General features: G+C 41.6%; 1 protein-coding gene across 1 annotated transcript; it reads left to right on the top strand.

Annotated features, from left to right (window-relative positions):
• The first annotated feature begins 2,943 nt into the window (after positions 1 to 2,943).
• Positions 2,944 to 22,037, top strand: col1a2 (collagen, type I, alpha 2). Its single transcript, XM_068711068.1, has 50 exons — positions 2,944 to 3,134; positions 3,584 to 3,585; positions 6,364 to 6,399; positions 6,886 to 6,969; positions 7,639 to 7,695; positions 7,912 to 7,956; positions 8,051 to 8,104; positions 8,263 to 8,316; positions 8,441 to 8,494; positions 8,611 to 8,664; positions 9,197 to 9,250; positions 9,466 to 9,510; positions 9,672 to 9,770; positions 10,031 to 10,084; positions 10,403 to 10,501; positions 10,865 to 10,909; positions 11,172 to 11,270; positions 11,418 to 11,471; positions 11,575 to 11,682; positions 11,781 to 11,834; positions 11,983 to 12,081; positions 12,347 to 12,400; positions 12,546 to 12,644; positions 12,761 to 12,814; positions 12,932 to 12,985; positions 13,097 to 13,150; positions 13,350 to 13,403; positions 13,503 to 13,547; positions 13,827 to 13,925; positions 14,089 to 14,196; positions 14,558 to 14,611; positions 14,720 to 14,773; positions 15,526 to 15,579; positions 15,761 to 15,814; positions 15,931 to 16,038; positions 16,144 to 16,197; positions 16,911 to 16,964; positions 17,135 to 17,296; positions 17,460 to 17,567; positions 17,755 to 17,862; positions 18,094 to 18,147; positions 18,237 to 18,344; positions 18,479 to 18,532; positions 18,686 to 18,793; positions 18,901 to 18,954; positions 19,329 to 19,436; positions 19,523 to 19,766; positions 19,886 to 20,070; positions 20,202 to 20,444; positions 20,655 to 22,037. The coding sequence occupies exons 1-50, from the start codon at positions 3,065 to 3,067 to the stop codon at positions 20,799 to 20,801; spliced, it is 4,056 nt and encodes a 1,351-aa protein (XP_068567169.1). The 5' UTR covers positions 2,944 to 3,064; the 3' UTR covers positions 20,802 to 22,037.
• The last annotated feature ends 1,399 nt before the right edge of the window (positions 22,038 to 23,436 follow it).

Raw genomic sequence — 23,436 nt, 5'->3', positions numbered from 1 at the left:
AACAACGTCGACGAGCCAATCAGAGCGTAGCACATCTGGAGGAATCTGTCTGCAGGCCCAGCTGGCAGCACTATGGGAGACAGCAGAGGAGAGGAGCAAAATGTGAGATTCAAAATGGCTGAGGGATTAAAAGAAATCTCCAGGAGAGGAAAGGAAAAAATCTTGTTGGATTTTAATTTAGCTGACTTTACTTTACTCTTTTCCATTGCAGCATTCTTATTTCCTTAATAAAAGCATGGTTAAAGGAGCAATACACTTTGAAGGCACTACATTTAACTGTCACCAAAGCTGAACTGGGAGACTACAGAAGTGAGACTGGGTGACCAGTTTTTCTGCCTGTACCATTTTCAGATGTTCCCCAGGAGGACACTGACATGTGTTTGAATGAAGACATGAATAAATCAACAGTTTGCAGATGCATTCGGTAACATAAACTAGCTGTCTACCCCCAGTGATAAATCGACCCACGGGACACCCTCACAATCTTGAGGAAAGGTGACTTTGTCTCCTGAAAATGCCAATGAAAACATCTTCAGTATAGTGACTGGAAAATGAATTATCAAGTAAATAACAGTGAGTGCTTAAGGGTTGAATTGTGTTTTAATTGATTTGCATCTGCTGCCATGTTTGTGACCTTTTGGTTTTACAGTTAAATAGATTTTTTTATTTTTTCAGTTAGCTTTCAAAAAGTGTTTTTTGAAAGCTAATCATGTTTTTGAATGTCCGCAAAGAGCAAATACTCGCTGGGATGAAAGGATAAAACACAACTGACTGTTTCATGTGAAACGTGGTTGAATCAAGACGGGGAAAAAAAAAGTCTGATGATGTGGAGCTTTGCAGCCATCTTTGATTTCCTACGCCGCCTGTCTGGTCTCTCCGGCTACTTCAAGGCTTTAGCTCCTCAGCAAACATGAGAATGTAACTCTGCAGTGAGTGGGAGCTCTGCCATCTTTAAAACACATTTCATCTCGCTCGCCCCTCCTCTTCTTCTTTTCTCTGTCTTTCTATCTTTCTGGTTCGACTCAGGGAGGAGTTGAGGTGAAGTTGTCGGGAGTGTCCAACAATTACTTATTTTTTTTGGTACAGAGGGGGGAGGAAAGAGAACGGGCCTTTCTGTGAGCAGGAGGCAAAGAAGAGCTTATTTGGAATAGTTCAGTAAACTGTAATATAACAGAACCAAGATGTAACCTCCTATATTGTTTCTATATTCTTTTAGCGTGGCTTAAATAGTTAGTGCTAGTACATACCATGTTGCAAAACACAACTTTATAATACATAATGGATGATAAAGTCATTCAGAAACAACAAGCTTTTTATCATTATGATCTGCATTAAAACCCCAAAAAGTGTTTGTCCAGGCTCACAGAGGAGTTTCAAAGTGGAGATCCTTTTCCTATCCTCCTGTAACATTTTGCGGCACACTAGTTTACATATTTAGTGTTTATTGAGGCAAATCCAGCTTCATAAAATAAACATAGAAAAGATGTAAGTATGTCTTGGTGATTGAAGAAAGACAACTTTTCTCCTGAATTTATGGTGCAGCAAATATCCCTTATGAGATGCAGAATAAGATAAGACGGAATAGGGAGGTAATTCTTTACATCACTGGTTGAAATCATTAACTAATTGTACTGGTTTATTCCTTCATAACCAGCAAACTCCTCCTTTAAGCGAGGACACAGGACTGCTGCACTGAGCTATACATTTGTTTTAGTCATGAATATTGATTCCGGTTAATAATGTAAATGTGAGAGTTTAAACACTGAGTGCAGCACTGCATTAATTCAGAACTATGTTTATGCTGTGTGCTTTACTCACTGGAAAGGACAGTGGATGTGTAATATAAGGCAGCATGAGGGCCACGCTGAGTGTTGTTGGAGTGGAAGGAGAAAAGATGACATGTCTGGTCATGTGGGCAGGTAAGAGCTGCTCAGAGAGAGAGAGAGAGAGAGAGAGAGAGAGAGAGAGAGAGAGAGAGGTTGAAACTAGATCTCTCCTTCACACCTGTCTTTTGTCAGTGTAAAGCTCCAGCAGACTATGTTGAATGTGAATCCCTGCATTCCACTAATACGCTTTTGCAGAGTAAATATTTATTACAATTGTAAACTGATCTAAAGAGTTTAGAAACTTTACGGAAATATCCAGATGTAGAAACATTATTTTATTTTAACACACAAGTCAATTGTTTGGGAGATTATTCATGCATGTGGTTTGCACTTGAGTGGAACAAAAAATGTGAAAAATGACACAAATCTGCTTGACTGCATAATGGACATTGTTGGTAGCCTCATAATACACAAAATAGCAAGGTTGCCACGAGAATGCCATCAACAATAGAAGAATAAGGCTGAGATGTGAGACGTTTTTCAAAGAAATCCGTGCATCGAAATGGCAAACAGTCTATCCCAATTAAATTATAATAGAGCAACAATAGTTCAATAGATATTGCTACACTCCGTCTAAAAGTTATTTTCTTCATTAAATCCAAAATGGAGAAGAATCGGGCCCTCTCGGTACCAACTAAAGCCCACCGATGTGCACCAAAACGGGCACATTTTACGCGCAAACCTAAACTGCGCGTAAGGTTGGATACCAGCCGCCCGTATCTCAGTACTGACACTCCGGATTCCCTGCAACCCGTAAAAGAGGGAAAAAACGTAGGCCTTCTTCTCCCTTTTAAACCTCGACGCTGTCCACGTCCTCAAAAAGAATGGATCTAATTAAAACGTTGCACTCGTCATCATCGCCAACGCTTTGCCAAGCGGGTTCTGGTGGAGAGGAGGCTGGGAGATGCAGCACCACATGACTGAGTGTGAGCTGGAGAGGGATGGGAGTCAGATTGGGTTTCTCTTCTCTCATTGGCCGGTGGGCTGACTTTTGACACGCAGACCAGGGACCCTCCTGCCGTATAAATAGGCCTGATAGAACATTATTATTCTAGCATCACGGCAGCAGGTTTCCGCTCAGTTTGGAGTTACTCGTGTCATCACAACTGTATGCCTGCTTGAAGGTGGTTTAAAAACAGGGGTTTAGCAGCACAAGGAGTCTGCATGTCTGCGTAGACATGCTCAGCTTTGTGGATACTCGGATTCTGTTGCTGCTTGCAGTAACTTCATACCTAGCATCATGTCAATGTAAGTTTGAATATCTGCTCTTTTTCTGTGATGGATATCTTTTTTCTCGGGTCCCACTGCTTGAGGATCTTGCGCTTTGACTTTTATTTGGGACTTACATGAAGGTCAACTTGAAGACAGCTCAAAGCACTGCAGACTAAAGCTCAACGGATTTAGCTCATGCAGAGGATTCTTCACCTTTTTTTTTACCCAAGGATACAATTATTTTATATTTCATTAGTTTCCGAGAGGGAGAAGTTGCACTCCTGAAAAAAAAGTTTTCTCGCTTTGAAAGAGACCTCTAAAGTAATCGACCTAGTGACTTTTTAAAACCTTTAATGCATGTGGAGTCATCAAAATAGGCTAAATGTGATTTTTTCTTTTAGACGTTAGATGAAAAACTTCGTGGGGCGTTGTACATATTGTTCCATCCAGACGTCCAGTTAATGAAGCTTTATTATAGGAAACAGCGGTGTCTCCCCCTGGTGGCCATGAGTGCAAACTTCTACTTGGCACCAATTAGATTTTTTCCTCTTTAAAGAGAAGCACATCTGTTTTTTTTTTTTTAAAAAAAAGTAGAAATTAGACTAAATGCTTACATATTATAGTATTTCTGAATTTGCATCAGACCTGGTCTATGACTGTCTTTATAGTTACACTTTACTGCGAAATGTATCATTATTTAGGACACAAAACGATTTAAAGAATATACCACAAAATATGCATTTAAGTTAAAGCTTCTTGGTAACTTTTTTACTATTACAGTAAAAATCGGGAGATAAATTGTCTCCCATCACCTTGAATGCTCAAGTGCGCCGCCTTGTGGTGTAGATTGGACATGAAGCGTTAGAGTTCATTGGGAGGTCCCAGCTGGGCCAAACCCAGCCATGACCAGCTGATGTCCACCTGCGACACATTTTGGATGAGAGATATACACGTCAGCCATGAACATCGGCCATAATGCAGTCATCAGATAATCAAAACTGCTTTACAATTTTGGATTTTAGTAGGATTCAATCTAATTGGGCTAAAAGTCTCTTTTTAACACAAAATCAGAAAATGCACCTTTCAACAATATAGCAGCAGAAATCTGAACAGCATAAATAACTGATGCCAAACATCCCCCAATACAAGTGATGTAGCTCTTATCTTGTTTGTAGTAGCAGCCCAACTAGTCCTGTCCCAAGGGCACAAACTACCAGTCCGGGCCTGTTAGAAGCCGGATCCTTCTGGAATGCTATTAAACACTGAGATTCACATTCAATACAGAGTTAGACAGTTGGAAGACATTTAGCATGCAGAGATGGCCCTCAGCTACACTTTCACACATCAAGCAGATTGATAGCAAAGAGTCAATGCGGGAGAGCCAGATGTTTTAGGCCTGACAGAAGGTTTTGTTATACATATTTAGATTATGGTTTTACGGGTCATTTTGTTTTTAAACTTGTCTTGAACTCTGATACATTATTTAAGCCCTAGATGACTTTTAAGGCCATCAAAACACACAAGCAGTGCAGCTTTCTGTTGCTTTCTGTTGCTATCTTTGAAAGGAAAAAAATACTTTATCTTTGAATATGGGATTACTAGATTTTAACATGGCTACTGTGCATTTTAACGTTTCTGCTTAGTGTAGTTGCAGTCTAGTGTGTACATTTTAGTAGACTTTGTTCTCATTCAAAGGCAAACAGAACTCTTTTCATTGACCCAAAGAAAGAGGTTAATGCAATCAAAAAGAATAGAGATGGATTGAAATGACATTGTTTCTGACTGTTTTGCTCTCAGAATGATTATCATGTTCTAACAGAGTATTCCCTCTTCTCTCCCCACCCTCATTTTTTCTCCCTCTTCCTCCTCCTCATCTCTCCAACGCCACAGACTCGGTTAGTACGCATGCATGAAATCATGAAAGCAACAATTCTTAATGGTAGCTTTACCTTGTCTCTTTGCTGTTTTAATCTTCCAAATGCTGAGAAATATTCCATGAAAGCAAGACATCTCGTTTGGTCTTGACCATGTGAGCAATGTCAACGATGGCGGAGAATTTAATTTAGGCATTCCTGCCCCTGAACCAAGTTATTTCTTGCAGTTTTCTCCCTTCCTGTCCATGAATAGGTGAGGGTCCTATTGGCTAAAGTTTGTGTCAATGAAAGCTAAAACCACAGCTCTGAGGCACCCATGGGGCCTGGTACAAAGGATCCTTTCTAAGGGGCAGAGGGAGGTTTGCCCCTAACAGCTGGCTTTGGGTCAGTTTGGAGTCATCCCCTGCTCCTTGATTAGGATTTGATTTTGATTTACGAAAGCTGATCTCAGACCAGTTAGGAAAGGTTGAGATCTTCAGCTCAGATAAGCTAAAAATAGTATTTCATTGTTAGAAATCAGACTGAGGCCTCTCTAATGTAAGACAAACAGAACCCAATGAGTGTTTGTTTGAATGACTCTGCTCATAATTGAGATTGCCCAAATCAGCATGGTGTTTGCAGCATTTTAAAGTTTTAAAGGTGCAGTATGCACTGTGTGGTTCTGGTAACAACTCAGAACTTTATTTGTTCCATGGACTAACATATGCTCTGTTAAGAGGTTGTTGAGTTGTTTGGGACACTCCTTTTAGCATCTCTGTGCACATGTTGATTATTTATACCACATGCACATTGCTCTGCTGCGTTTTCATTGTAACTCCTGTATCTGCATGAGCATGTTTAATTTATCCTCATTATAGTATCACGTCTTAATTAGCATGCTTAGCTGTTTCTTACGATGGTCACTCATCATCATGCTTATGCAAAAGTTAAGAGAGCTGAATGTTCTCAATGACAAGACTAAATAAATCTCACATTTATTTGTCTTCTTTTTTTATTTAGGGAAAAGTCAAGGTGAGCACATAATGTTGTTCTTATGTGTCATTTAGCACCTGCAGTGTGGTATATCAGACACACAAAGTGTAGTTTAGATTGGAAAAGGTCAGAGGGCATCTTTATGATGTCTGTTTTAATCACTGAAATGTGTTTTAACTTGTTTATCCTCTCACTGGAAGATCAAGTTTGTTTTCATACACATTTTTTTGATTTATCATATACCAGATTGTTTGAATATAATTCATATCTGGTTTTGATTTGCTTTTCGTTACATTAACATAGTTCAGATTAGACGCCTGCTTTGCTAGAGGAATGTTTAGGAACTGACATGTTGCTAAAGCGGCAAGCCGAGTCCTCCGCTCTGTGTTCTGGTCTGACTGAGTGAATTTCTTCTGCAGGGTCCCCGAGGAGACAAAGGACCTCGAGGTGACAGGGTAAGCTGAAGCGAAACTCTGCTTCCTTCGATCAAACAACTGTTACCAAATATGTAATTTATGCAATTAATGTGGTGCATTTTTTATGCATTTTTGGCGCTGTGTTTGTTGACATCATTTGACCCTCTAACCTTATTAGGCCACACCCCTTTGTTTACATCACCCATAGGCCCTAGTGTTTAGGGACAATAATAGTGATGTGCATAGATATGATGGGTACTATTTCAAATATTTACCTCATTTATTGTATTAGCAAATACATTTTTCAAAGTAAAATTTTTCTCTCTCATTGTTACTGAAATAATGTCTGCTCATCATATCTTATAATAACACAATTAGCTAAAACAGTGATCAAGCTTTATCTATTTATCTCTTGATTCTGTTCATTCATGAAATACAATAATCAAACAATCACAACAAACCATCCTATCAGCAGCTGTTCATCCAGTAACAGTGTTTACTCACTATGTCATCTGTGTTTTACAGGGTCCTCAGGGCCCAAATGGAAGAGATGGCAAACCCGGACTCCCTGGCGCCGCTGGCCCCCCTGGTCCCCCTGGGCTCGGAGGAGTAAGTCTCTTTATACTCGCTAAATGAGCCGCTTAGCTTAACAGTGTATATATCTCAAAAGTGGTCCAAAAACTATAATGATAATGCAGTTTTAGCAGTGGTTTGACTTCCAATGATTCTCATGATGCAAACTGCAGACAAAGCATTGAAATATGTCTGTGTGATGTGTGTGTCTGAGCCAAATTCGGCTCATTCGGGGCTCCGGGCAACGTTTCTGTGCAGCGCTGGCTGGCAGTGTTTATAATCCCTCCTGCTGCTTTGCTTTTTTTTTAATGCTGTCATACCCCGTGACCTTTGACCCTTTGTCCTTTACCTATTTGTCACTTTGGCCCAACAGAGCAACACAACAGGATTTCTGTTAGTGCTATTAGTTAAATCTCTTTTAAGATTTCAAGCCCATAGCTATATACTGTAGGATGCTCACTTCCATGTTATGGTAAATCAGTTTACAGGTGCAAAAAGGACCAATTTATAGTAGCACATGCAGCTGTTGTATGTTCCTACAGTATTTTTTCATGGCTGATTGTTGTGTCATGCCAATAACATAGACTTGGACTACTGGAAACAGTGACCACTGCTATTCCTTGGAACTGGATCAATGCTCTGCTTGTCCGATAGTGACAATATGACTGATTAATCTGTGGTGGGTTTTTTTCTTCTTTTTATCAGAACTTTGCTGCTCAGTATGATGGTGTAAAAGCTCCCGATGCCGGCCCTGGACCCATGGTGAGGGACCCTCTCTTTCTACCACATACACACACAAATAAACACACACCTTTATCTACCTACCAACCAACCTTTATTTCAATAGATACAGACTTCACTGAACCTGAGCTGTCTGTCTGTTACTTATATGTGTGTCTTTACATTCTTGCCTTCACATAAATACTTATTTTATTGTTGATGAATGATGTGTATAATTAATTTATTTCTCTTTTTCAGGGTATAATGGGCGCTAGAGGCCCTCCTGGACCTCCTGGACCCCCTGTAAGTTCACACACCCCCTGCTAATTTAAAATCTGCTGTTACTATCATGTATATGACTCTATGTTATCTATAACTGCCTCTTGTCATTCAACAGGGAGCTCAGGGACACACTGGACACCCTGGTGAGCCCGGAGAGCCTGGACAGACTGTAAGATTATCTTCCAAAATACTCACCATTTTTCAAATTATCATGTGTTTAGAATTGCTTTGTGCTAATTTTTTTGTCAGACTCATCCATGTGATGCCACAATCCTAAAAGTATTTGTTGTCTTTGCGATCTTAAATGTTCTGGTTTTCCTTCCCAAGGGTCATGTTGGTCCCACTGGCCCCTCTGGACCCCCTGGCAAATCTGGAGAGGATGTACGTATACATTTGTGTTTCTACAGGCACTACTTTGTAATCTTGTAATGGTTCTGAGTTGATGCTGTTGAGTTTCTTAGCAGTTTCAATGTGAAATGAAAATGCCTGTTTTGCTGACTCACAGGGTAACAACGGCAGACCTGGCAAGCCCGGAGACAGAGGTACCCCCGGCCCACAGGTAAGAGATGTTCTTCGAAAAAACAAGGAGAATAAAAACAAACAGATACAAAACAGACATCTGAACGATAAATATGAGGCATGTCTCGGTAATACTTTCTCTATTTTGAATGACAGGGCGCTCGTGGATTCCCTGGAACACCTGGACTTCCAGGAATGAAGGGACACAGAGTGAGTGTTGATCTTTTCTTCTACTTGACTGCGTGGTTTACCTAATCACCTGAAGCCCACTGGCTTGAAGGCAAGCAGCCAAAACTGTGATTATGGAATTAACTTCCTTTTTCCTGCCTCGTGAGGAGCAATCTAGATTTAATACAGAGCTTAATGGCTGCCATTTAAGATGTTTAGTCCCTGTTTTGCATGAGAAATTCTACAGCCAGATAGTAAAACTTCCTGGCAAACCACCTTTGCAAACAGACAAGCTTCCTGAATGTCTTACGTGATACTTTGGATGTCTTGTTGTCGAACAAGCATCACAAATACTGATTCCTCTGATAATCTGATTGATCTAATGAGGATTCCCGTCTCATCACTTTGTCCCTTATCTCTTCTTTATTGTTTCTTGAGTAGCACAGTATATTTCCAATTAATAGGAGTGATAATAATAGCACTCTCTATCCCTTTATATAGCCCACCGGCTGTCATGTGATGTCTGTTTGCCCTTATAAACATCTTCCATCATCACTCTCTTTCTGTGTTACAGGGCTACACTGGTTTGGATGGACGCAAGGGAGAGAACGGTGGTGCCGGTGCCAAGGTAAGGAGGGCACCCAATGAGTACTTCATTTCATGTAGGATCCCAGTTTTTGCAAGGATGCATTTACATAACATAGTTTCTCTAGTGTAAGTAGAAATATAACTCGCACACACAAACCTAAATTCAGTTTAGTGTTACCAATACTTGAGGGTTTTCACCTCTGACCTAGTCTCTTCACTCCAGATGCCTAATCTCCTCTCCTGTCTCTACTATAGGGTGAGAATGGTGCCCACGGAGCTTCTGGAAGTCCTGGACTGGCTGTAAGTTTTTGATCGAGTTTACCATTTATGCACAACACCTTTGTTACCTTAGTAAACGCTGCCATAATAATAACTTAGCCATCATTCACCATTTGCCATTACACGACTGCAGTAATGACACATTTCTCATGACTTCTATTTTTTGTGTATTCTCTCTTTAGGGAGCTCGTGGTATGAGTGGTGAGAGAGGCCGACCCGGCCCTGCTGGCCCTGCTGGTTCTCGTGGTGCTGATGGCAATGTTGGACCCTCTGGCCCTGCTGTGAGTATTGGCCTTTCAAACCCTTGTAATATTAATGCATTTTGTGAATATTGAACTCAAGATACCAATCCAGATTGTATTTGGTGATTGATATTTTAAAGTATAAATGATAATGTGTAATATAATGTCAGAGGAAGGATAAATATGCTACTAAATATTGATTATATGAATATTATTGCAATCATATTAGACTAACTTAATGTGAGCTTTTACCTATGTTACATATATCTGGATGTCATATCGGCTGTTCTTCTACCCAGGGTCCCCTCGGATCTGCTGGTCCCCCAGGTTTCCCCGGTGGCCCCGGACCCAAGGTAAGTGTGATGACACGTCCTGTAGCATTTACTGTCCTTTGGCAACACATCCTCCCAGAGATGTTCATGTGTAGGGCCACAAACAAAGAGAGTTCTCATTGGCATACATTATCAGCATCTCTCAGACAAATAAAATCCACGTGACCATCTGTCAATGTTCACCATTCCAATAGCTTCTTGTGTATTATCCCCATGGGAATAGTTCAGACATGCCTCAGTCACTCTGGACCATTTGTTTTCATAATTGCAACACATCCTTAAGAAACACCTTATTTTGATTTCATTGATTAATCATGGATGTATTTTTGTCTTTAACAGGGAGAGATTGGACCCGGTGGAGCTCCTGGCCCATCTGGAGCTCAGGGAGCTAGAGGAGAGCCCGGTGTCAATGGTGCTGTTGGCCCCGTTGGTCCCATTGTACGTATACAAAGCTGATACCGCTCTTCTTGGAAAAGTCATAAACAAAAACCCGTATTTTATTTAGTCCTTGATTTTATTTGGATTGTTGTGTTGCTACAGACTTCCTCAATTAATTCCTAAACTTCATTAAATATAAATTTTACATTTCCCCTAACATTATCCTTTACAGAGCAGTTTAATTGTCATTTACTTTAGTTACCTTGTGTGATATTATGACATATTGCATATTATTGTGTTTTGGAGTGCACTTGTTAAATCTTTGAAAAAGTTAAATGCACTAATTGATGGAGCAAGGTGTTTTTAATCAGATTGTTTTAGTGTTTTAATAACATTCCCTAATTTCTTGTTCTTTTCCTGCAGGGAAACCCTGGTGCTAATGGCCTGAATGGAGCCAAGGGACCTGCTGTAAGTACTGTACCGTTAGGGTCACACAGAGGTTACAACCATTAGTCCCTAATCCATGCTGCACAGATAACACATACATAATGTGGTTATTTTAATTGACATGATACTTTTGCTAATTGCAGGATGCAGTTTTTATTTGTTTTATTCCAACTTAACATAATATAGTCTCTATTTTATTAAAAAGTAGATAATTATCAAATACAGGTAATGTTTCAAGATGGGCTCTAGTGATGCTCACCTGTCCCTCATGGCTGTTATTTAGGGTACCCCTGGTGTTTCTGGAGCTCCTGGCTTCCCCGGACCAAGAGGAGGACCTGGACCCCAGGGCCCTCAGGGTGCTGCTGGACAGAGAGGCCTTTCTGTGAGTACACAACCGACACTTTAAAAACGCCAAAAAAACATACATATTCCTTTTGAAAGTATGCAGTTGTACACACAATACATACAGGCACACTGAAACACAGATAATTGTGAAAATAATAAAATAGTGTCTGTTTATCTGTTTTAGGGAGATCCTGGTGTTCAGGGTATCAAGGGAGATGGCGGACCCAAAGGAGAGCCTGTAAGTTCACGTACTAATCTCTTAGTTTAAAATTTCACCAAATGTGAAGACCTCTGAATACTTCATGACTGTTGTCCTTCAACTTCTCTGTTGCCTTCCTCAGGGTAACTCTGGACCTCAGGGACCCCCCGGATCTCAGGGTGAGGAAGGCAAGAGAGGACCCAATGGTGAGCTCGGTGCCAATGGACCTGCTGGAAACCGTGGAGCTAGAGTGAGTACCAGACCACCGTCTCTGATGGGACCCATATGATTCCATATCAAGAGCCACGTTTTTTGGGTCACCTGCTGATGCTTGTGTGTCTCTTACAGGGCGCCTCTGGCAGCCGTGGTATGCCTGGTAGTGAGGGAAGAACTGGCCCAATTGTAAGTGTGCAATGAACAAATCTCCTTCCAGCAACATGCAATTTTGATAATGCAAATCTATATTTAATTACACTGATGAAAAACCAAAAATAAAGTTCTGTTTTGCTTCCAATATTATATAGTATATAATATTGTCTCCTTCTCATAGGGCATGCCTGGTGCCCGTGGTTCCACTGGTAATTCTGGACCTCGTGGACCCCCTGGAGATGCTGGCCGCGCCGGTGAGTCTGGCCCAGCTGGTCTCAGGGTGAGTCTTTTGCTAATTTCGTTTTTGATCTGGTGTCCATGTTAGTTCTCAGAGTCTAGGTTAAAGAGAGAAAAGGCCTCTAGCTTGGCGCAGCAGTGAAAGGCTCTTTTGTGAAATGAATTTGCCTTGTGTGCATGATTAAACCCAAGATTTTGATGAAAGGTAGTTGGCTCAAGTTGGCTCAAAGAATGAAGTTTGATTAATTGATTGATTGATTGATTGATTGATTGATTGATTGATTGATTGATTGATTGATCATGTACAGGGTCTCCCAGGAAGCCCTGGAAGCTCCGGACCCCCAGGAAAGGAGGGACCTGCTGTGAGTAAATCAGAATTTTACACTGAAACTTGTGAATCTATTATTAATAATATCCCCAAATTTTACTTCCGGACACAATCTCATTCTGTACTGTTCATGATATTCCTTATTAACATCCTGCTGTACTTTTTGTTTCCTCCTCCAGGGACCCGCTGGACAAGATGGCCGCTCTGGACCTCCCGGCCCAACTGGGCCTAGAGGCCAGCCCGGAAACATTGGTTTCCCCGGACCCAAGGGACCTTCTGTAAGTGAAAACAAAGCCAAGACTGAACAATGAGCATTTGGATCTACATCTTTTTTTTGGTTTTGGTTTTAAAGTTTATCGTAACTTGTGCTTAACCTACCTCTTACCTCCGTCAGGGTGAGGCTGGCAAGCCTGGAGATAAGGGATCTGCAGGCCCCACTGGACTGAGAGTAAGTCAAAAAATACCCTGCAAATGTTTAATATAGTAACTGACTGATAAAACGTTTCATCATGGTGTGTCAGCTCCATTGTCAGTTGTTATAACATGTCATCATATTTCTATCTAGGGAACCCCTGGAGCTGATGGCAACAATGGAGCCACTGGTGCTACTGGACCTGCTGTAAGTATCCTTTTATATACAGTATATAAATATATAAATCGCATATACAAATACATATACCATTTATGTGTTGTTTTAACACTGGTCTTCTCTCTTTCTCTTTTGCTATAGGGCGGTCCTGGTGAGAAGGGAGAGCAGGGACCTTCTGGAGCTCCTGGCTTCCAGGTTTGCATTCTTCATCTGATTCTATTCCCTGCTCATTGTAAACAGAGCTAAGAAAATGCAAAACATAAAAGTGCATTTATCAGACCAATTTCAGTCTAATTGCAATATAATCTTAGTAGCTACACAACACACACACATTATCTGCATAAATGGCCCTGTTGAGTCCATTGGTCCTGATGTTACGGCTTGATGTTTTCAGGGTCTTCCCGGCCCCGCTGGAGGTGCTGGAGAGGCTGGCAAGGCCGGAGAAAGAGTAAGTAACACACTCTGACTTCCAACATGTTGCACAGTCAAACCATATAGTGTAGAATAAGCAGTACATCTCTAACCCACCGTTCTTGTCTCTATTTAGGGAATCCCAGGAGACCATGGAGTTGCTGGACCCGCTGGTGCCAAGGTGAGTTCACCTGTTCATGCCTTTGTTTTCCAGAGCACATGCAGTACAGGGACTCTTTTTCAGTTAATATTCAGGATGAGTTACCTTTCAAAATCTGAACCAAGACCCATTATTGTTTTAGTAATTTTTTTATTAGAGTATGATGCCAAAAGCATTAGTTAGAATACAAACAGAATGTCTCCGTCATTGTGGCAGATTACATTTGCATTCATATATTAAAAACAACCAGCTTCAAGTAGCCGAAGACAATACACTGACTCCCTCTGTGTGTTCCTGCAGGGAGAGCGTGGTAACCCTGGTGCTGCCGGAGCTACTGGACCTCAGGGACCAATTGGAGCCCGTGGACCCGCTGGAGCCCCTGGAACCGATGGTGGCAAGGTAAGATGTTTCCAAATAATGGTTGTTTATCTGCTCTTCTGAGTAAAATGATCCTGTAGAATCTGAATATGTTGGTGCCAAGGTCATATATGAGGTAATGTGTTTATAGAATCATGTGTGTTTTATGCAAAAAGGAACCATAGTTTGCCATGTCTGTTTCCAGGGAGAGCCTGGTGCTATTGGAGCTGCTGGTGGACCTGGACACCAGGGACCTGGTGGCATGCCCGGAGAGCGTGGAGCTGCTGGTGGCCCTGGAACCAAGGGAGAGAAGGTAAACTCCAAAAATCTACCACCTTCAAATAAAGCGGGATGTCAGCCCTCAAAATAACTCAAATGTGTTAATGAGATTTGTTAATAATCAGAAAGCCACAACAGTTCTGTAAATACCATAGGCATCCTGTGACTATGCATATAGTGACCAGTATTTATTTTATAATGCTTGTTGTATGTAATGTATATGCTGTTTGGATTATTGATCACCAAATTAGCTTTTACGTAATTCTCCGTATAACGCATCAGATTTCAAGTATTAAAGTTTGTGTTTGTTATACATACTCCCTGTTAAATAAACTTGTAAAAATAATAAATGTTAATTTCCTCTCTATTCTTCCCTCCTCCTCTCTCTCCTCTAGGGAGAGGGTGGACACAGAGGACCCGACGGCAATGCTGGCAGAGATGGTAGCCGTGTAAGTTCAACTCTAATTCTTCTTGAAGCACTTGATATAAAAGTGTTTGAGTGAAGCAACCAGAGCACCAGAGCCTTGGTCTTAGTGTCCTCTCATCTCTCATTCTAGGGTATGGCTGGACCCGCTGGACCTCCAGGACCCACTGGAGCCAATGGTGATAAGGTAAGTTGGTGATGTGTGGATGTTACTTACCACAAAACAAATAATGAGATAAACCATTAGAATGTGGCCGTTGAGGATGAAAACTATAACACAGATTAATTAATGTTATGGAGGTTTGTAACGAGCTAAAAAAATGTCTGCCGCCAACATCATTCAAGATGGCTGGCAGACTCTCGTACCAGTGACCAACAGAAGTAAACCACCAAGACGTGTTTTTAAGATCAAGTCACAGTCAGATATTATCTCTTGGCTGACCAACTCGAATCCATATCCTTGAACATCGCACTTCTCTTTAGGAGAACCCCAACTTTAGCATTGTATCTGATGTTAGAACCTCAACATTGCCACCTGATGGCTGATTTATAATATTACAGCAATGGCTCAACCACAGCCTAATCTAGGATGGCATAGGTGATAACATAATAAATGCAGCAGGCGGATGCACAACTTTGCAGCAGCCTTTTTCCTAACGGTTTACAGCACGTTGGCCTATTGTTTTTGGACAAAAAAAAACAATGATGCCACATTTGCATTATGTCGTAAAAGAAGAAAAAACAAAGAATTATATTTTATTTCATTCATATCAGGTTTTGAGATTCATCTACAGTACAAAAGTCTGTTCAAAACAATGCTGCTGACAAAAGATTTCTCATGTGTGTATGGATTTATAGACGGATAATAATGGATGAATGGATGGATAGATTGCCGGAGCTATGCTAAGCTAATGAAACTCTCGCTGTTCTCTCCTCTAGGGTGAGAGCGGTGGCTTCGGACCTTCCGGCCCCGCTGGACCTCGTGGAGGCTCTGTAAGTAGCTGTGGCTGACTTCCTTCATTATAACCCGTTTCACCATATTCACCTTAAATTACCTGTTGACATGATATCACCAGCACTTGATGATATTATAACAGACAAAGACCTAAAGACAACTTACAGCTTTTATGTACAGCTTAAATTGTCTTTCTGACCCCCTGCTTGTTCTCCACAGGGAGAGCGCGGAGAGGTTGGATCTGCTGGATCTCCCGGATTCGCTGGACCCCCTGTAAGCCAGCAGCCGATCACCTTGCAATACAAAATACTATACACGGTGATACAAATACATACACGCACACTATTGCCCAGATATTGACCCGGCCCCATTACTCTTCCTGTTTGCAGGGTTCTGACGGTCAGACCGGAGCAAGAGGAGAGCGTGGACCTGCTGGAGTAAAGGGAGAAGTTGGCCCATCTGGTCCTTCTGGACCCGCTGGACAGTCTGGACCTGCTGTTAGTACCATTTACAGTTGACATACAACCACTTACATTGATTGAATTTAAAAACTCAGATGAGATATGAGTAATGTGAATGGTGTCGGATTTCTGTTTTTCTAGGGTGCTTCTGGCCCTGCTGGACCTACTGGTGGTCGTGGAGACAACGGACCTCCTGTGAGTACTGAAACATTTAAAAGAATTCCTCCTGAATACATTTATTGCATCCGTAAGCATTTAATTAAGATCCTTAAAAACATGACAGTATACATAAACACATATATAAACTTTTTACCTCAGAGTCAAACAGCTCTATCGCCCCTTCAGCTCAAGTGAAGTCTACTAGACTAGAGCATTTAGTGACTGGAAATTAACATCATCAGTCTAAGTGGCCAATTTAATCTGAAAAGTTATATTTGTAAATGTAAATGTCAGAGGACGACCTCTGTCCACTGACCACTGAGTTTTAAGTAACTCTCAGTTTTCCACAATAAACACAATGAAAATGTTTTTTCCTGCAGCACTTGAGCCACAAACTCACATTTTCTATTTTTTATTAACTTTAATATTGATAATAAGTTTTAGGAAAGTGTATCATATAGCTGCAGCAGTACTGAAGGACTCAAAAATGTCAAGTAAGCCAAATTGAACATTTTGTATTCTTTGTGGTTTTTATTTAATTTATTCATCTGTTCTCCATGGCCAGAAAATATATTTATCATACCTCTCTGATGTCCACTCTCACACACACACACACACACACACACACACACACCACACACACACACACACACACACACACACACATACATAGACACACACAAACAGACACACCACACATTCTTGATGACCGCTGTGTAACCTTTGATGATGTGTGTTTCCGATGTCAGGGTCTGACTGGTTTCCCTGGTGCTGCTGGCAGAGTTGGTGGTTCTGGTCCCGCTGTGAGTATTGCTCTTATATTGCATAATATTAGTTAACACATGCATGCAAGCCCATGTTGAATGCATTGGATTACGTAACATTTTCAAATCATTTTCTCATCTTGCTGCTGCTCATATCAGTGAAATAGAGCGCTTGATATTAACACATTCTGCTCCTCTTCTCCTCACAGGGTATTGTTGGACCCCCTGGCCCCGCTGGTTCAGCTGGTAAGGATGGTCCTCGTGGTCTCCGTGGAGATTCTGGTCCCAGTGGTCCTTCTGGAGAGCAGGGTATGGTTGGACCACCTGGTCTTTCCGGAGAGAAAGGACCCTCTGGAGAGTCTGGTCCCCCTGTAAGTTAGATCAAAATTATGAGACCATGGAACACTGAAATGTTGAAAACAACAACAACTGTTGGATAAATGAATATTACTGAGTTTACATCTGTATTATGGGCATATAGATCCATAGACATTCATCGCCAATACATTAATATGTGGCTTGTGTGTTGTTTAGGGTTCTCCTGGTGCTCCTGGAACCAGTGGTCCTCTTGGACTTCAGGGATTCGTTGGTCTGCCTGGTGCTAGAGGAGATCGTGGTACACCCGGTGGTGCTGGTGGATTGGTAAATTTGTGGATAGTTTTCAGTCACCATGCCCATTTTGCAGGACGGTTTGAATGAACAACTGCACCTTTGCTAAAGAAAAGATCTACCAGAGGGTCAAACATGCATTCCATACATACTGTATCACATACAGTATGAAGCCTGGGACTGTAGTTGACCCAGTGGTTTTCTTTGCATCCCATCACAGGGAGAGCCTGGTAGAGTTGGACCTGCTGGTCCCTCTGGAGCTCGTGGTCCCCCTGGCAACATTGGCCTGCCTGGTATGACCGGACCCCAGGGAGAGGCTGGACGTGAGGTAAGGCTTGATCTGGATTTACCTGGTAGTGGTAAACCAAAGTGGAGTATCAGAGTAGAAGTACTCTTATTTGATCAAAATATGACTTGTTGCAAATGTAACTCTGATTTCTTGGTTGAAATTTGCTTTAATAGATTAGACAAAAACATGGACTCACAAGAACCTGATACGATAGCCTGATAACAAGATAGAAATTTTTATGTAAACTATAATATTCTTTGCCATCTACAGGGTAACTCTGGTAACGATGGACCCCCTGGCCGTCCTGGTTCTCCTGGATTCAAGGTAATGCCTGTTCATACACATTGAAGCATGTTTGAACACACATATGCTCTGTGCTCTGACCCACATCTACACCTTTCCACCATGTTTAGGGAGACCGTGGTGAGCCCGGACCTGCTGGTTCCATGGGAGTTTCTGGTTCCCCCGGACCTGCTGGACCCTCTGGAGCAGCTGGCAGACCTGGAAACCGTGGAGAGTCTGTACGTATAAACAGCAACCCTTTTAAGATGAATTCACTGCTAGACCATTTCCAAACAGCAAAATATACAGGTTACACAACATCTACATTAATCTGCTTTCTCATCCTTTCATTCCTGTCTCTTCTTGTCTCTAGGGCCCAGGAGGTCCCTCTGGACCTGTTGGAGCAGCTGGAGCTAGAGGTGCCGCTGTAAGTACAATGAACCAGTATACTCATAGAAATAGTACATATAATAATTAATTGACTAAAAGCACACAGATGTAACACGTGTGTGTGTGTGTGTGTGTGTGTGTGTGTGTGTGTGTGTGTGTGTGTGTGTGTGTGTGTGTGTGTGTATTATAGGGATCTGCTGGAACCCGTGGTGAGAAGGGAGTTGCTGGAGAGAAGGGAGAGAGAGGCATGAAGGGTCTGCGTGGACATGCTGGTCTCCAGGGAATGCCTGGACCTTCTGTGAGTGACCCATACCATCATAATGCACACAAAATATGTGCTGATATTTACCTAATCTACAACGCCTACTATGATGTCACTCAGTGATGCACTTTGTCTCTCCTCAGGGACCCTCCGGTGACACTGGAGCTGCCGGAGCAAATGGACCTTCTGGACCCAGAGTGAGTGGAATCCTGATAACCCACAATACACCAGTGGTTTTCTTGTTCCACCTGTATCCATAGAGGCACCATGTTCTCAAATCAAAGGCTTGTAGTATGTGAGCTAGTAATTAGCAGAGCTAGTTAAGGTCAGTGTGGCAGATACCATGGCAGAGAGAGTATCAAGGAGTGTTCATTGTAATGTGATGAACAACATTCAGAGCTAGTAACATTTCTAAAGGTGACATGACATTAATAACTGTCACTATTCTCTGTTGCCTTGTGTTATTTTCGTGATCACTAAAACAACAAATATAGGAGATATAGTAATGTACAGTCATATGTTCCAAAAAAGACGAATGTTTGACTGTGTCATGAAATGACCTCCTCTTCAGGGACCTGCTGGACCCCACGGACCCCCTGGTAAGGATGGCAGAGCTGGCGGCCATGGAACCCTTGGCTCTCCTGGTGCTCGTGGACCCCCTGGATACGTTGGACCTGCTGTAAGCACATCTAGAGTCTTGTAAACCTGACAGTTGACAACTGCTACTGTGATACACGTATCAATCCTCTCTTTTATACATATCAGGGTCCTCCTGGATCTCCCGGTCTGGCCGGACCTCCCGGCCCCGCTGGTGGTGGATATGATGTCTCTGGATACGATGAGTACAGAGCCGATCAGCCCTCTCTGAGAGCCAAGGACTATGAGGTCGATGCCACCATCAAGTCCCTCAACAGTCAGATCGAGAACATGCTCACCCCTGAGGGATCCAGGAAGAACCCTGCCCGCACCTGCCGTGACATCAAGCTCAGCCACCCCGAATGGAGCAACGGTAAGCTCAACTTAATCCGACAGCACAGTGGGGCAGATACCACTTACATTTAGTACTGTTAAGATGTCTTTTGGAGCCCATATGTAGTAGAGTAAAACACTATTGTTCCTGCCCTGTAGGATTCTACTGGATTGACCCCAACCAGGGATGCATCAATGACGCCATCAAGGTCTTCTGCGACTTCACCACCCGTGAGACCTGCATCCACGCCCACCCCGAGAGCATCGCCCGCAAGAACTGGTACAGAAGCACAGAGGGCAAGAAGCACGTCTGGTTCGGAGAGACCATCAACGGTGGTACTGAGGTGAGCGTCTACAGAGAGGAAACATGTTTTACTTTATTTGAAACAAAAGGGGTTTAAACACCACACAAGCACACAAGACCCAGAAATAACGGCAACAACAGATGTAATATTTCTTATTCTTTCCTTTGCAGTTTACCTACAACGATGCGACCCTTAGCCCCCAGAGCATGGCCACCCAGCTTGCCTTCATGCGCCTGCTGTCCAACCAGGCTAGCCAGAACATCACCTACCACTGCAAGAACAGCAACGCCTACATGAGTGATGAGACCGGTAACCTGAAGAAGGCTGTGGTGATCCAGGGCTCCAACGATGTTGAGCTGAGAGCCGAGGGCAACAGCCGCTTCACCTTCTCCGTGCTGGAGGATGGCTGCACTGTGAGTTGCTCTTTGGTCTTTACTGTTACCATCACCGCTTCAGGTTCATTCTTCCTCATGAGGAAGAAATTATTCTGTTTACAAACTGCTACATTAATGCAGTTTTTGGTGTCACGAGACAGAGCTAATTTGTTTCACAGCTGTGTGATTTGTATTATTTTGCCACTATTCTAACATTTGGTCCCTCTTTTTCTTCTTTTGCCCCTGCAGAGACACACTGGTGAGTGGAGCAAGACAGTGATTGAGTACAGAACAAATAAACCATCTCGCCTGCCCATCCTCGACATTGCACCTTTGGACATTGGTGGAGCTGATCAGGAGTTTGGTTTGGACATTGGCCCAGTCTGTTTCAAATAAATAGACTCATGATAAATTAAACACCAAAAAGAGAGAAAGAACGAAAAAACAAAATCTCTGCCCTTCTTTCTGTGTTGTTTTTTTATACTGAATGCTGATTTCTCTCTGCGAATCCACTTGCTTAAGATGGGCAACTATCTGAGAGGACTGAATGGACTGAACGGAGCGTTTGTGCAATGCAAATTAATACAGCAACCCAAAGGGACGCGGGAAAACAGCTTGTTGTGGGACATCATGTCATCCTTTTGTAAAAAATAAAAGAAGTGTAATAAAAACGCTGAAAGTATGCATCACTTTGTGGTCTTTGTATATCTTCCAAAGAGGAGGTTTAAAACCACAATTTCCATGAAAAAAAGGTTTAAGCTACCTCATGCCTGTACCGAAAGAAAATACTTTTGACAAAACCTGGGTCCACAACCGAGATGTTAAGACTTCTAATGCTTCAAGCTGTATCGGAAGGTGCTCAGTTACTTGAAGCAGAGATCTATGGTGCTAATATGCAGCTGTGGAGCTAACCACTTTTACTGTATTACTTTGTATTGACATTTGAGGAGTCTTGCATTCGTCCCCTGATGCCCCCCCACTTTAAGCAGGTGGAATGTTTCTAAATCTGATGTCTGGTTTTTGTTTTGTTTCATTTTGTTTTGCTCTTTTTTTGTTTTGTCTAGAAGGTTGTTTTTTTTTGTTTTGGTTTTTTGTTCAGGCTTTTTTTACTCAAAACCCCACACCGAGTGTTCATACTGACAGCACATATTTCATCCAATTCTGAATGGTTTTTAGGCGGCCTCTTTCTCTCTCAAAAAATGAAACCACAAAGTCTATTGTACCTATTTTGTATATGTGAGATGTTTAAATAAATTGTGAAAAGTTCTGAAATAAAGCATGTCCAATGTTCCAAAACACACAACTCAGTGACTTAAGTGCTTTCGTGTTTTAATGACACCATTGAAGGTTTGTCACTGTATTTTGGTTCTAGTTTGGCTGATGGTAGCAAATCATCAATAACTTAAACATCTTCCCATCTGTGGAAGCACAGCCATATCTTATTTACTTTCCCCCTCTTTCATGCTTTTCAACGGTACATCCGATTTTAATGTACAGTAAATTTCTGTTGACACTGTCCATGCCAATGTGTGATTACTAACGTGCATTGTGTCTTGTAAATATGCATCCTCTGATGTTGCTTTTCCTTGCATAATACAGCTTTTGCATCCAAATAAATTTCTGTGGTTTGGATCAAGGCATGAATTGCAGTGATAAATGCACACCAATGTGGGGACATGGCATTCCTGCAGAAATTACTTGTTTTGTCACTTTTGTCAGAGGCTGAGTTCAGTGTGTTAAAGGAACTGGGATATGCAAGCTTTCTGAAAATATGGATATAATTATACCTCCTCATGAAGCAGTTGTATTCAGCTGAAGATGAAGGCATCAATACATAAAAAGTCGCATGCATCACTTCATATAACCACTAGAGGGCAGTATGGGATATTTTTATTAGCATCCCTGCTAGAAGTGCAACGTATTCTATCTAATAGATATACAGTATGACCACAGAGCAGCAAAGACTAGGATGCATGTTGCAACTACGGGTCTACAGAATCTGATATGCATAACCCTTATGATAATAAACCACAGATAGAACCTGTAATAGCACACAGACAACAGGCTACAAACATACTATGTATTTCTTTTTATATTACATTAATTAAGATTACTTGGCTAAAGTGACAATTTTGTTAATTTCCAACTCAAATACTTTGCTGAGATTTTGAGATACCTTTACACCACATTTCATTCTAACAATTACTACTATTACTACATTTCATAATCAGAATCAGAAACATTTTATTGTCAAGTACATTTGCACATACAAGGAATGTGGCTCGGCGATTGGTTTGTGACAATAAACAGTGCAACAGTAGAGGACAGAATTTAAAATTTTTAAATATGAGGGCCGTATTCCACTTTTTTACTTTTGTTTCTTCTTCACTACATTTTTCTTTTGACATAAGATTGCCAAAGCTACCAGAGCAACTGGTTGGAGGTTTTCTAAACCGTAATAAGTACATCTTTATTTAGAATAGACTGAAATGATTTTTAATAAAAAATGTACTTTAACACAGGTGACCTCCTCAAGACAGGGTCACTATTATTAGGTAATAATGCATTACTCCCCTGGGTTGATATTGTACTTTAGTGGTGCAAATTCCTCATCAAAATTTGAAGTTAATCAAATTATATACAACCCATTGGCACACAGTGAACCTGGGTCTGCAGGGGGTCTAGGGTAGATGTCCTCTTTGCCCAGTTAGTAATCCAGCCTTGCTCAACAGTATGATTGTAGTCACTATTGACTCTTTCTTGACCAAATACAACATTCAAGTCCCGCTTACATGAAAATTAATCAGTAATCATAATTAAATAACATCATGCAGAATACTATAAGTGCTTTCACTTTTGATACTTTAAGTACATTTTGCTTTCTTAAGTAACATTTTGAATGCAGTTTTTTACACTGCAGTATGACTATACCTTTATTTAAATAAAGGATCTGAGTACTTCTTTAATTCCACCGCTGACTCAGTCCAGACCTGCTGATTTACAGTATTACTGAGCAGGTGCCCTACAGACT

The sequence above is a fragment of the Cebidichthys violaceus genome, unplaced genomic scaffold, assembly GCF_023349555.1.
Source record: "Cebidichthys violaceus isolate CVI_PGR_0920_01 unplaced genomic scaffold, fCebVio1.0.p SCAF_16, whole genome shotgun sequence".
In the NCBI taxonomy this organism is placed as follows: domain Eukaryota; kingdom Metazoa; phylum Chordata; class Actinopteri; order Perciformes; family Stichaeidae; genus Cebidichthys; species Cebidichthys violaceus.
This window is presented reverse-complemented; position numbering and strand designations above follow the sequence as displayed.

What these genes read in the sequence shown, in the direction of transcription:
- col1a2 (XM_068711068.1), top strand. Translation starts at nt 3,065, where the DNA reads ATGCTCAGCTTTGTGGATACTCGGATTCTGTTGCTGCTTGCAGTAACT. An exon ending in CTGGAACCAAGGGAGAGAAG is followed by an intron (nt 14,197 to 14,557) that starts GTAAACTCCAAA and finishes TCTCTCCTCTAG; the next exon opens with GGAGAGGGTGGACACAGAGG. An exon ending in CCATCAACGGTGGTACTGAG is followed by an intron (nt 20,071 to 20,201) that starts GTGAGCGTCTAC and finishes TTTCCTTTGCAG; the next exon opens with TTTACCTACAACGATGCGAC.